The sequence below is a fragment of the Triturus cristatus genome, chromosome 11 (assembly GCF_964204655.1).
Source record: "Triturus cristatus chromosome 11, aTriCri1.1, whole genome shotgun sequence".
Taxonomy (NCBI): Eukaryota; Metazoa; Chordata; class Amphibia; order Caudata; family Salamandridae; genus Triturus; species Triturus cristatus.
The window spans coordinates 368,646,136-368,660,837 of NC_140594.1; the positions used below are offsets into that span (position 1 = coordinate 368,646,136).

The following is a 14,702-nucleotide window of genomic DNA, read 5'->3' on the forward strand; positions in this document are numbered from 1 at the left end:
TCAGAACAAGCTTTGGTAACACATTAGGTTTCGCCTATGTGATTAATAATAAACTATTTTTTGTTGTAAGTTTTAGCTTGGTGAATAGTTGTGCAATACACGTTACTAAAACTACGTTCAAGTGTTACGACTTCTCGTTGTAGTACTATTAAACAGATTTACTGTTACTATCACACAGCAGCGCTGTTCAAATGCAGGTGGCTCCAAGCATCCCTATTGTCTCCAACAATTACACCGTGACATACTCAAATGCACGGTCTTTCAAAAGCCAAAGAACTGGGAGTGACTCGTATGGTTTTCCTATAGAAAACTAGTAATAGCCTGAGTAAAGTGGAAAAGTGCAATAACTTAAGTGCTTTACTGCCTCGTCAGGGGTAGTAAGCACTATATAAACGAAATTCCATTAAATGCAACCTATTTTGGCATGGGCAGTAGTGCTACTTCTGAGTACCCATAGACATAATTTGGGGTATGTGCGATTAGCCTTCCGGACATTTTAGCACTTAGAGGTGCTTAAAGAGGCTTCAAGAGCCTCTATGTTAAACTTGAGCCTCAACAGGTAGAGGCATCCGTGAGTTAGAGAGGAAACAAAGAGTAAATGTATTGTGCTACAATTATGGAAGCATAAATGAACAAATCCTTTGTGAATGTGCAACATGCAGTAACTACATACATTTAGTAAGGCAAACAGAGGGCAATATGGTAAATGGCAAGGGATATTAATGAAGTTTAAGGGAAGCCTGTGCGGGCATAAATACATATGTTCGGTGTGTGAGTTTTAAGGGCAATATATGAGCAAATGCGTGTTGGGCTGAAAATATAATAACTGTTGGCCGGGAGTTAAATAAGTTATATCGAGTAAATGCGTCCAGATAATGTGAGATTATATGAAGATCCGAGGATAAACCCAAAAAAGAAGCCAAGAATGTGTTATGCCATGAGACGATGTCCTAAAAGGTGTTGAACGAGATTCATATTTATTTTAAAAGGTGTTGGAGACTGTAAAAAAAACATACAGCTGTTCAGGTCATTTGAGATGCGTTTGGACAGATTGAGATTAAAGAATTGAAGTCCTGCAATGTAAAAAGCATGCTGTGTGGAACGACACTGAAATGTGTGCTGAGGGGAAGCGATTAAATAAATAATGTGTAGGAGAGTCAAAGAAATGTAGCCGACATTTGTTTCATTACATATGTTTGAGCTCCCTGAGGTGAAAGAGCAATGTAGTGAAAAATGCCTGGTGGCATAATTTTCTTTATTTATAAATTTGTATGTAATAACTGACATCCGGGAGTTTAATACCAAACTGAGCTAATTAGGCTAAAGTAACGTATGTTAGGTTAACCCTTAAAATTGTGAAGCAAAGTCTTGTGTTTTTATAATTCTATGTTGTTGCTTTATCTGCCCAGTGTTATGCAGCTTGGCACTATGCTTCAAGTGTTTGCTGAAAGGAAATAATGAAATAAAGAAAGTGTAGCATAAAGAAAGAAATACAGCTGTGAGTGCTGGCACGAATAAATATATCTATAACACATGACATTAATGGGGGGTCGCATACGTACGGCATCACGTATCTTGGCATTCAATGCAGAGGGTAAAAAAGAGAAAAAACATAAATGGAAGCTGATAGTGAATCATTGAAATGTAGCATGTCTGGCAAACTACATAAGGCACCACCGAATCCACAAAACAGTGCATTTTTGAGAGCTGTAGTCCTCTCATCTCATGTGAACCACTAGAATAAAAGATACACGCCTGACAACAATGATGTCAAAGTAAATGTATTTATTTATGATTTGCCTTTAGCGTGGACATGGCTCTAAGGCTTTAAAGCACTTTACATACGTCCAAAAAAGTTGTGCCTGTACATGGAGGCCTACCATAATTTTACCTCGCAATAATGTACTGCCAGAAAAAACCTGTCGAATTTGATTCTAACTGAAGCTGGGTCTTAAGAAACATTAAAAGACACAGATCAAATACCTTGCATGTAACCTACATATCGGGATCAGTCTTGAAAGTACCTGACCAAGCAGCACTGACAGCCCTGCATGTGTAAGCCTCTCCACAGCCCTTGTTAACAGTAACAACGAAAACAAGCATTGGCATAGCTAATAGGTCTCGCTTTTGGGACCTTATAAGTGTTTAGTCATGCAACAGTTGTTGGTGCACAAGAATATTGTGCTGCATAACTAAATACTTATAAGGTCCCAAAAGCGAGACCTATTGGCTATGCCAATGCTCGTTTTTTCTTTTTTACAAATTAAGCACCAGGTCATTGCTTACCGACAGCCTGATGAAGACCCAAGCACAGGGAGCATTGGATAACTTTACAGGTCTGTGTTTAAGAAGGCAGTAGGTGGCATTGCTGTCTGACCAGGAGTCTTGTGAGCATGAAACATCGCTTACTGCTGTGAAACATGCAACAAAAATAACATTGACAAGACCAATAGATCTCGTATAGGTAAGACCTACTGGCATTGCCAATGTATGTTTTTTTGACCAAGGTTAAGGCTGTCGCAGGCACTGTGAAACCAGGCGGTGGACCTCAAACTCCTCAATGGATCACAAAAAGGCCTGAAGTCGGCAATTGTAAGCAATGTGGGCAGGGCATGAGGTGGGTGGGGTTAGGGAGCAATATGGCAGGAGGAGGGCAGGACAGGCAAGCAACACCAGGAAAGTGGTGGGGGGAATGCAAGCAAAACCACAGTGAGAGGTGGGAGGCACATAACAGCACAGATAGTGGGAGGATGGTGGGACGGAGCAAGCCCACCACTGACAGCGGGAGAAGGGAAACATCTGCACTCTTATGGAGTGCAACAAAGAACATTTTAAAAGTTCTTTCAGAAGCACGTATCCAGTGGAAATACTGGTCGCAATCAGGAAACTGTACTTGGTCCATGCTTCATGGAATGTCCAAACACTGGAAGAGAAAGTGAAGGCAGGAGGCGTTGATCTAGGAGAAGCAAGGAACTGACTGTTGTTGAAGTCAACCCCATGTAAATAATGGACATACTCTGAGCCCTTTTATAGTTTTTTTTATTTACAGAAGACTTGCAAGTGACAGCTCATCCGCTGTATCAGGTGACACTTAACAAAAGACAACATCATTCTTTAATTTACAGTAACAATGAAGAGACAACCAAACATGCACACCATTACATGTCGCACACAGAGCCATCGGTCAATGCGAAAAGAGACTATATGCATGACCGTGAATGGCCACAACCACAAACCCAAACTGCAATAGTCAACAGCCTTATGGCAGAGCCGGAGACAAAAGTCAGAATGCTAACCTTGCTTGCAGACCAGGCTCCACCTTCAATGCTGGGATAAAGAACAACATGATTCCAGCTAAGCTAAAAGTCAAAACTGCTATGATTTCAGTCCCTTACTTTACGCAACACTCTGGAAGGCATTTCATAATGTCAGACGTCAGCATTACCAGCTAATAGAAAGTCTTGTAATCGCACACCTAATATATTATTGAGGGACAGGAACACCTGCGCTTGTGACAATCTGCCACAAGGTGGTGCGGTCTGGCTTATTCAGAGATGACCACAACAACAGTGCATTATTAATTCAATATACATAAAAAAATTACTATTACCTTCCGTCCAAGCCATTCTTATAGCTCGAGGGGCCCATCATATTTGTAGAGGTGTGATGCTTAGTGTTTGTGTTGTTACTGTCATTGGCACCATGGTGGAGCAGTGTGTGGTGCAAGGTAAAATGGCCTCCTGACGAGAGACCTGGCATTTATTTGATTTTTTTATTTTTACAAATTTAGCACTGGAGTTAAGTACAGGGAAACAGGTGACCTGGTCCTTTCCTGTAGACAATACTAAAGGGGACCGGAGTACAGCAGTCGCAGAGCACTGGATGCTTAAAGATGCAAGCGTCAGTGGCTGGCACAAAGGCAACGAGAAACAAAACATACCAGACGATCTGTGGCCAGAACAGGCAACAAAAAAAGTCTTATGGAGGGTTTTTAGGAAGTTCAGCCCTGAAAGAAAAAAAGCAACAAGCAAAAATAAAACCGAAGAGTATATTGAAAACGGCAGAAGTCGGAGGAGGAGCCTAGCGCGCATCCAAGATGGTCGCGTGAGCACAGGGCTCCCCGGACCCCTTCTGCTCCTCGGAATAAATCCTGAGACTATCCTGATTTGGTGCATGGAATCTGGGAGATGAAGACCAGCGGATCATATATCTCTTTTCGAAACTCTAATCGGACCTGGGAATCCTGAGTTATCGTCGCCGGAACTTTTGGGACCCACCCGACGGAGGTGGCCGGGGTGGAGATGACCCGTGGGGCCGGGCTGCAATTGAACAACAGCGGCCTCAGCGCGGTGCCAGTTACCGATTCTGCACTTTCGGTTTCGGTTTTGGCCTTCAGGAGATCGGCTGGCGTGCGTGCTTAAGGTGGCGAGGTGCCTCCTGGGCCTCTGCCCGAGGTTTGCTTTCACCTACTGGCGGGTCTGACGCCTCCGACCCCTACACCGGCAGTTTGTGGTCCTTTCGCTGGCACCCGCGCGCCCCTTGATCGGAGGTCCCATTGAGTGACTGCGCTCACATGGCGGGCAAAGGGGGTCCGGAGGGGCGCAAGACCAAGGCTTCACTACGCGGGGGAGCGGTCCAGAGCAACAACATGGACCGCTATACCCAGGGCAGGGGGTCCCCTGGCGCTGCTGGCCTCTCCCCGGATGCTGCGGGGGGAGGCACGACCGTCGCTGCGGAACCTTCCCTACAGGACATTATGGGCGCCATCGAGGGCATCAGGGAAACTATCGCGACGCAATATGAGGCCCTGGCCCGTAAGATCGACACTGTCGCGATCGACGTCACCCTGATTCGGGCCGACCTCTCTAAAACCAACGAAAAGGTCCAGGCCCTTGACACACGGACCTCCACCCTGGGTGCGGAGGTGGCGGATCTGCGGGCCGCGCTTGGGGACATTAGAGTGGTCAACGACCATATGGCCCGGCGGCTTGAGGACTTCGAGGGACGGGCCCGACGCAACAATATCCGCATCATTGGGGTACCGGAGTCCTCCGACAGCCGCCCGGTGGACCTCGTGGTCGAGGAACTTATCCTGCAGCAGCTGTCCCCGGTTGGCCTAAGCAAATTCTTCGCTGTGGAGCGGGCCCATCGAGTTCCTGGCGGCCGGCCGCGGCCGGGGGCCCCCCCGAGGCCTATCGTGGCTAAACTGTTCCACTACAGGGACCGCGATGCTATTCTGCAGGCTTCACGGACCCGTGGCCCGGTCCGCTACGAGAACTCGACCATCAACTTTTACCCGGACTTCACGCAACTGGTCCAGAAACAGCGGATGGGATTCCAAGGGGTGAAGCGCCGTCTCCGCGAGCTAGGCCTGAAGTATTCGATGCTCTACCCGGCGAAACTTCGAGTGGAGCATGGAGAGCGGACAGTCTTTTTTGACACTCCTGTGGCCGCAAGTGACTGGCTGGACTCGCTGCCGGACGGGGGTGGCCGGCCCGGGCCCTCTGGGGGCACCGCAGGGGACGGGTCCCCTTAGACTGACTTTTGGTCCTTGCTTTTGCGGTTTTGCACTGTACAGTTGGGTCTTACTTCTTTTGCATACTGTGTTTTACCAGGACCCGTGAGGGGTGCGGGCGGGTTCGGGTCCCTTTCCTCCTCCGGGGTCTTTTTGTAGAATGGGGTTAGTGGGGCGACAGGCACACTGCAAGTTGGGGGGGGTCTTTGGCCCGCAGGGGTGCAGGGTGGGGGGCGTTGGACTTGGGGTGGGGTTGGGGGGGAAGAGGGGTTGTTTAGTTGTGTGTTTTTTGTTCACAGGGCGAGGTATTGATTTTTATCCATATTTGGGAGCGGTGCTGCGGGCTGGGGGCCTCTTGCTCTATTGGAGGGGATGGGGGGAGACGGGTTGAGGCTTATGTCGTGGAACGTCAATGGGTTGGGGGACCGTATTAAGCGGGGTGTTGTACTGCAATATTTGCGTCGTTTGACTCCTGATGTGGTGTTTCTCCAGGAGACGCATTTGGTCGGCAATGTCTGCCATGCGATGAACAGGGGGGGATACCGCCTCGTAGCCCATTCTGGTTTCACAACTGGCTCCAGGGGGGTGGGCATTCTCCTGCGAACCTCCCTTCCGGTGGAGATCACGAGGATAGTCTCGGATGACAGAGGGCGCTATGTGTGTCTGATTGGGAGGTGGGAGGGGCAGCCCCTTATCCTGGTTTCAGTCTACGTCCCCCCGGGCCTCCAGAACTCCACCTTTACTGATTTGGGTCGAATGCTGCTTGACCTCCCGGACGGCCTCCTGCTCATGGGCGGGGACTTTAATTCTGTGGTTTCGGGTGAACTGGATCGTCACCCACCGAGGACCCTCCCCGCTGCCCAGTTATGGCTGGGTGGGATGTTGGAGACCTTCGGCTTGGTGGATAGTTGGAGACTAATGCATCCGACCCAGTGCCAGTTCACCTTTCACTCGGGGGCGCATGGGAGTCTCTCCAGGTTAGACTACTTCCTTATGCCCGCGGCGCAGACTGGTCGGATTCGAGAGGTCAGACACCTGGCGCGTGGTATCTCCGACCATTCTCCGCTGTGGCTTCTCTTTGACACCGGGTCGCGGTCCGCGGGGCGGATAGCTCCCATTAACCCCTGGTACCTGCGGGACCCTGTGACTCGTGACAGCCTGGTTAAGGCCATGGACCAATACTTCAGTGAAAACGAGGGGTCGGTGTCGTCTGCATTGTCCCTTTGGGAAGCCTTTAAAACTGTTATACGCGGACACGCCCTCGCCCAGATAGTGGTGGCCAAGAAGGTTGGGAGCGAGGCGGTGGTGAAGCTGGAGACTGACGTCTCGGGGCTGGAGTCGGCCTTGGAGGCGAATGTTACTCCGGACGGGCTACATGCCCTTAGCCTGAAACAGTTCGAATATAGGTCCCTGGTCACTGACGCGGCCAAAACTATGTATAGGGAACAGCAGGGCCGATTGTATGACGCGGGGGACAAGGCGGGAAAGTTGATTGCGTGGCTGGACAAAAAGGAGAGAGTGAATCGTGTGGTCCCCGAGTTGCGTGCTGCGGATGGTGTGTGTGTGACTGAGCCGGATGAGATTGTGGAATGCTTCGCTGACCACCTCCGGGCGGTGTACTCCCCGGTGACTGACAGGGACGAGGATGACTCTCGCCTCCTACTGAGAGATATTGCTCTGCCCGGCCTGTCCGTTGAGGACCGGGAGCGGCTGGACGCCCCTTTATCGTCGGATGAAATAGCGACCGCGATTCGTTCCCTTCGCTCGGGCAAGGCTATGGGTCCTAACGGTCTGCCCATTGAACTATACAAATTGCGTCCTGATAAGCTTGCGCCCTTCCTCGGCCGCATGTTCCGCGACTCTCTTGCGGCGGGTTCCCTTCCGGCCGACCAGCGCTTGGCCACTATAGTCGTTCTCCCCAAGGAGGGCAAGCCGCGTGACCGCTGTACCTCTTACCGGCCTATTTCATTGCTCAATGCGGAGCCTAAAATCCTGGCGAAAGTCCTGGCCAATCGATTGCTGAGTGTCGTGTGCGACCTTATTCATCCGGACCAATGCGGCTTTATCCCGCACCGCAACACCGCTCTTAACTTGCGGCGCCTGCATGGGGTCCTCGCCAGGGCGGAGCTCCTCACCGAACCGGCCGTGCTGGTTTCTTTGGATGCCACGATGGCATTTGACACTATTGAGTGGCCATTCCTCTGGGCCGTCTTGGATAAATTCGGCTTTGGAGAGGGATTTATTGGCTGGGTGAGGCTCCTTTACACGGGACCCATGGCTCAAGTGGTGGTGAATGGGCGGGTCTCTCGGCCCTTTGCCCTCGGCAGGGGCACGAGGCAGGGGTGCCCGTTGTCCCCGTTGCTTTTTGCTCTCGCCCTGGAGCCACTCGCTGCCTGGCTCCGTTGGGAGCCCTCGCTTAGAGGGATCCGGTGGGGCCCGGGCTTTGAAGATCGGGTCTCGCTGTATGCGGACGACATTCTCCTGTACCTCACCTCACCGCGGCAGTCACTCAACGTCCTCTTTGACGTTCTGACCTCCTTTGGGAACAATTCGGGTCTCACGATCAATTGGTCTAAATCCTGCGTTTATCCCATCGCTGGTGGTCCTCCTCTCTTGCCGCCTCGGCTCCCGATTCAAATATCTCTGAGCGGCTTTAAGTACCTGGGGATATACGTTTCGCTGGACCCGGTGGCTCGTTACGAGCAGAATCTTCTGCGTCCACTTCGGCGACTGCGTGAGGACACGGCCCGGTGGTGCAGGCTGCCCCTGTCCCCGCTGGGTCGGTCCGCGCTGTTTAAAATGATGTCCCTTCCCAGGTTCCTCTATGCACTCCAGAACTCCTTCGACGTTATCCCAGTGGCCTACTTTCGGGAGGTGGAGAGCCTGCAGAGGAGACTGGTGTGGAACGGCCGGGCGCGTATTGCTCTTGCCAAGCTCACTCTCCCCTGGTATGACGGGGGCATCGCGCTTCCTGACATTCGCAGGTACTATTGGGCCTCGCAGCTATCTGCCATTAACCACGCCACGTATGCGCCCGGCTTGAATCCGGCGTATGAGATGGACAAGTTCCTGCTTCCCGGCGGGAACTACAACAGGGCACTTTATTCCCGCCTGGCTGACCGGACCCTTACGGGTCCTACTAAGATTGCTGTGCGGACCTGGAGGGCTGCCACTGCGGCCATGGGCTGGAGTGAGCGAATGACATGTGCTACTCCCTTGTTTGCCTCCGACCGCCTGGGCAGCTTGTGGACCACCAAGGGGTTTGACCAGTGGGACACGATTGGTATCAGCAAAGTGGGAGACCTGTGGCACAAGGGCACGGTCAAGACTTTTGCGGTGCTCCAGGCCGAATACGAGCTGACCGACAGGGAGTTCTTCCGCTACGCCCAGGTTCGACACGCCCTGCTCTCGGTCTTCGGGGAGGGGACCAAGATCCCAGTTTCCTCGCCCCTCGAGGACCGCGTACTTGACGGACATGTCCCTGATAGTACTATTTCTTAAATTTATAAAAAATTGATTAATCACCGGGCGGATCTCCTGGTGCGCCTTCGGGAGGCTTGGACTGGGGATGGGGTCGAATTGGATGACGAAGACTGGCAGTCTGCACTGTCGTCCCCCAAGGAGGTTGCCATTCCGGCTCGTCTCCGGTTGGTACAGCTCAAGATTCTCCACCGGGTGTATGTTACGGGTCCGCGCTTGGTCGCGATGGGATTTTCCGACGACGGGCTCTGTAAACGGGGCTGCGGGCTCAGCGCCACCTTTCTTCATATCCTTTGGGAGTGTCGCGAGGTGGCGGACTACTGGCGCCGGGTCCACACGGTTATGGGACAGGTCACCGGGGTTGTGCTGCTGCCGGAGGTGCGTCGCTGTGTCCTGAATGTGTGGGAGCCCAAGGACTACAATGCGGCTCAGACTCGGTGGGCGGCCCTAGGGAACATGATTGCCAAGAGGGATATAGCGCAACTTTGGGGCGCTCAACGGCCGCCCACCGTGTCAGTATGGAAGGAGAACATGGACTGGTGTATGTTTCGGGAGAAGACAGTGTATGTGGCCCGTGGCAAGCCGGGGGCATGGGGTAGAATTTGGGGTCAGTGGAATGCGTATCGCGGAGGCATCTGTACGCCCCCCCTGGTAGACACTGATATCGCCATGTCCCCCTGACCCTTGACGGCTCCTGGCGCTTTTTGTAACAACTCCATATGGACGTTCATCTCCCTTGATCCCCTTCCCCCCCCCCCTCCGTCCCCGGCCTCCCGGTACTCCTCTCTTTAGCGGATTGCTCGAATGTTCTGACTGGAGTTCCCCGGGGGGAGCCTGAACCGCACCGGTATCCCTCGTAACTCGCCTTTTGTTTTTATTGTTTTTTCTTTTGTTTCTGTTACTGTTGGACTGATGCTTGCTGTTCTTCGAGAACTATCTTGAGCCACTGCGGGGCAGTGCCCTGGGAACGGACTGCAGCCTTGATATGTATATATTTCCTTATGTACCTAGCGGCCGGCCCGGGTGGTTGTAGGCCCATACTTGTAACCGAATTATTGTTCAATAAAAACTTTTTCAAAAAAAAAAAAAAAAAAAAAAAACGGCAGAAGTCAAAGATGAAATGGCAGGTGAACAAGACCACATTCTTTGCATTTGTATTCAGTTACAATTAACCTCAGAGTCCCATCTCCCTAAAAAAAGATGGAAACTTTTAGTGCAGGATTAAGTGTACCAAAAATCAAAATGACTTTGACAAAACCAAAACTGGTCTGAAAGTTTCGCTTTGCACTTCAAACCTTCAAACTAAGCAAACCATAAGATCTCTTGGTCAATGCGATTTGACACTCTTGAGTTCAGCTATCGCATCTTGTTAACTTGCTCTGAGGTGGGCATGCATGTCAATCCTGGCTACATAGCTCGCTTTTGAAAACATAGAAGGGAATGTAAACATCATTGCAAAGACTGCAATGAGACGCCACTAACGATCTTCTACCATAAAATAAACTTGTTTAGGTGGATGTCTCTTACCCAGATACATGTTTCACTAACCTAAGCCAAATGTGTGAGTTGACGTTCAAACTATTGATTACAATCACTGAGGCGGCCTCACCTCTAGAAGTCTGACACAAAATTGTGTGGTAATGATATGTCCACAAAAGAAAGAAAGAAATATGGAGCAATGTTTGCTCACCCCAGGCACAAAAGCAGCTATGCTATGCATCAGCCATGATGAACCTCGGGGCTTGACGGCTAGCAAAGCAAAAGGCAACACAAATGCCACTGTTCTGAAAGTACAGTGTACAATAGGCGCGGGTAGCTGTAAAAGAATCAGCCGACGGCTGCAGTGCCAAAGCATGCGTTCAATAATAAAAACAAGCATTGGCCGCGCGGCCGTGAAAATGACACGGCCGCGCGGCCCGCAAAAGTGAAAGTGATCGCGGATGCGATCAAACACGGCGGAGGTAAGACACATGGGTGCTGCGCGCTTGCACGCTCACATGCAAGCTTTAGGCCACAGGCAGCACTTTGAAACCCCGTATACTAAATGTCTTGGCCAGACCAGCGCATGCGCTGGATCAGGCGAGACCTAAAAAGCAACATTGCACACTGCACTCTGCTCACTCCAATCTCCATAACAAATGACAGAACCTGGGTTCGCGTACGGTGCTACGTGTTGGTGGGCAAGGGCCCCATCGTGATCCAGTACAATGTTGATATATAATAAATAAATATCTCTGCTGGTATGCGGGGGGAGAAGGGCAGTGACAAGTTAGTTGGAGAGAGGAGACCTGTGTGTTTTTGGCCGAGGGGTGTTCGCGTTAGTAAACAAGCCCCGGCCTCTGATGCACTCGAGTGAGTGCCTGCCTGGGGGCACTGGAGTGCGCATGGTAATGTAAACAAGCGCCGGGCTCTGATGCCATCGAAAGGGCCCATGCTGAATATGCCAATGTGTAAAGTAACTGGTGCTCATGTTGAGTATGTTAAGGTGAGATAACAATAATATAGAATGGATCTCCTAAGAGAGATAAAAAAGTGCTGTGCAGGCAAACCCTTAAACAAAATTGTTCCACCAAAGCAGATGTTAACAGTATTTTGGCTACCGGAAACTGATAAGAGAGGCAGACGAGGAACAAGCATTGGTAAATGCAGGAAAACATGCTGCAGCCAATAGAAATGGAGAAAAAGTGAGTGGCAAGCACACGTTTATATAAAAAACAATAGATTTCACAAGCGCTGTGCAGGTGAAACCTAAAATGGATCAGCTCTTGGAAGCATATTGTTCTCCACGAAAAGTATACTCATAGCAGGAAATAGCACTTTTGGTGTCTGCTGCCATAATGTTCTGCCACCACAAAGCAGGATGCCCTCTGCATTTAAACATTAAAGCACATTCTATGTAGAGTATATCTACATTTACTGCATTGTTTGCTGGTATTCCATAGCAGACGTTTGCAGGTCTGTGACTTTGGAAGAACAGACACAGATGTACCCAGCAATACAGCCAGTATTCGACAGTATAAACAGATGCAACAGTAGTTCTATATCATCTTTTTTTTAAAAGGTGAACCCACAGCCACTAAAATGTATATATGTAAATATTATACATATATTTTCTGCTTGCTATTCTGATCCAGGCATATTAATCCTTTAAAGATTTAATACTTGAGAAGAAATAAAAGCTACTTACCTATAACTATGGTTCTCCAGTATTAGTATCTTTCATAGATTCACATGCTACTCAACCTCCTCCACTATGAGTCTCACCTATCGAACATATTATCCCCTCAAGGAAGTGGTGTTCAATGAGCTGTTGGCTGTTTGGTTAAAGTTTCGATCTTTTCAAATTATATGATTAAGATAACAAAGTAACTGTTTGAGCCCTTGCAGGGCTGCTTTGGAACTACAGTGAGACTCCCAGCTCGATAACTGGGAATGATTCAACCATGAGAATCTATGGAAGACACCACAGAGAACCACAGGTACAAGTAAGTAACTTATTTCTTTTCCCCAATGCAATGCGTGTGACCAGGGCCGGCTCTAGGGCGGTGAGAATGATGCCATCGCACCGGGTGCTGACTACGGGTGGGGGCACCGTGTACTATAGTTTGGTTTTAAAAGAAAGCACCTGTTTCTGTGCTCTTTGCCTCCAGTAATTTTCAGCAAACAATAAAAATGGCAAAGTAACTCCAGTGATTAATGTTCTTTCTGGAGAGAGAGAAAGGTCAAAGATTTGTCTCGAGGATGTTTTTACTCATCCCAAGTTAACACAGAGGGATTAATATGCCTGATGCAAAGAACGTGTACCATGCAGATCACAACGTGCATATAATGTAAATAGGTCAGTGGGTTACTGCTTTTGTCACATTTGTTACTTGCAGTTTAAAAGTTAGAATACTAATGTAGTACAGTGAGCTATTAACTGTCATCAAAGAACTCTCAAGAAAACTTCAAGGTATAGGCTGGAGCGTTATTTTTCCCCAGTCTTTCAGTATCTTAATGTTGCAAAGTGGGTCATCAGGGTAAAAATAAATTCTTCTTATTAAAGGCAACCTCCAACCATGTTTTTTTATTTTTTATATTCTAAGGGCCTCATTTATGAGAAGTGTTACATGTAGCGTGAAAGCAGCGATGCAACACTTCTCAGTGCGCCCTCCTTGCAACACCAATGATGCGTCATGTTTACTGTATGACGCATCATCTCGCAAGGAATGACAGATACGTCAGTATTTCTGACGTATCTGTCGGCGCAAAACTGACGCATTGCTGTGGTGTGGCTGAAAACAGACGCAACTCCAGCAATGTGTCCCTGTGTCAGTCTTATGCCTGCTGTGAGGCAGGCGTAAAATATTGATGCAATGGCTTCCTAGAAGTGGTGTACTGAAATCACATGGATTTCAATGCGCCACTACTACGAGGCTTTTGCAGGGAAATGCCCACCCTGCATACATTATACCTGGCACAGGTATAATGTGGCGCAGGGTTTTACAAAGTGACACATCTGCCTAGATGCGTCACTCGGTAAATAGAGCTCAACATGGCACATTTTTTACGCTGCTGGTGTGTCACAAAAAGTGACGCACGGGTGGCATAAAAGTGACACAAGGGCTCATCAATAAGCCCCTAACATTTTGCTTCTCCAGACCAAGCACTCTCAAACTATCATGTCTACCAGTGTGGATGATGTGACTCCACCTTGTAGTCCTCTGTCTTACATAACATTTCATGTACACTGATTTACACACCTATGATTGATTGTCTCTGTGTAGTTACTGTGTGTGAGATGTAAAGTGCTCTGACACCCTCAAAAGTATGAGTGGCACTATATAATTAATTAAAGGCATCTGAGAGAGAGTGGTTATGGAGACTTCAGGGTTACTATGAAAGGATAGTAGTGAGGGAATCTGTGGTGGAGGTGGTCATTAGGGGGGCGCCAACAAACATTGTCGCACAGGGCGCCACCAGTGCTGAAGCCGGCCCTGCGTGTAACCTCAGATGTGATGTTGCAGATTGCATGGTGAGGTAATCTGTGATATCACTGATGATCATGAGCAGTGCATGGGGATGCGTTATGATTGCATAGCTTACCAGAACTGATGAATTTTTCAGATTTTGATGAAAATCATAGCCATAACTTCACAGGAACAGTATTTTTTCAGGGAATGTATTCCTACACTTCTGCAGTAATTTAAAAGTATCTGCACCTATGTGGGGGCTTTCCCTCCTCCAAAGTAGGAATGGCACAAAGCCACCTTGAGAGTAAAGGACAGTAATGTTAGATGGTTGTCATGTAATTTTATTTTTGCTTAATCTGAGTGAACATTTGAACTATTCAAGGCGAACAGTGTGTGACATCAAGTTTCAAACTGAAGGTTACACCTTTGTGAGGGTGGAACTGCTGGATCGCTAATATGTTGGAGGGGAAAGCAGGTGAAGGGTGGGATAGGGAATTGATATCAGTGAGGATGAGGTTTTAAGGATACAAAATCCCAGTACTTGTGACGTGATTGGTCACCACATTGCCTCTTTTCTTTCACAGGAGATGCTGGCCATAATGAAGTCCATCTATGACATGATGGGTCGTTACACCTACCCCATCCTGAGGGAAGATGCACCTATCGAGCATGTGGAAAGGTTCTTTCAGGTGAGACTCCAAACAAGGTCCAGCAGATGAAGGTTGAACTCTAGCCATTCTGGCAAGGTGTGACAG

At 49.0% G+C, this 14,702-nt stretch overlaps 1 protein-coding gene across 3 annotated transcripts in view; it reads left to right on the top strand.

Moving 5' to 3' along the window:
• Nucleotides 1–14,702, top strand: part of KCNIP3 (potassium voltage-gated channel interacting protein 3) — a 592,826-nt gene that overhangs the window by 557,356 nt on the left and 20,768 nt on the right. For all 3 annotated transcript variants that reach the window (XM_085634140.1, XM_085634141.1, XM_085634142.1), the window contains one exon: nt 14,532–14,636. In XM_085634140.1, coding sequence (XP_085490266.1) covers nt 14,532–14,636 — 105 coding nt within the window. The remainder of the gene's footprint in view (nt 1–14,531; nt 14,637–14,702) is intronic.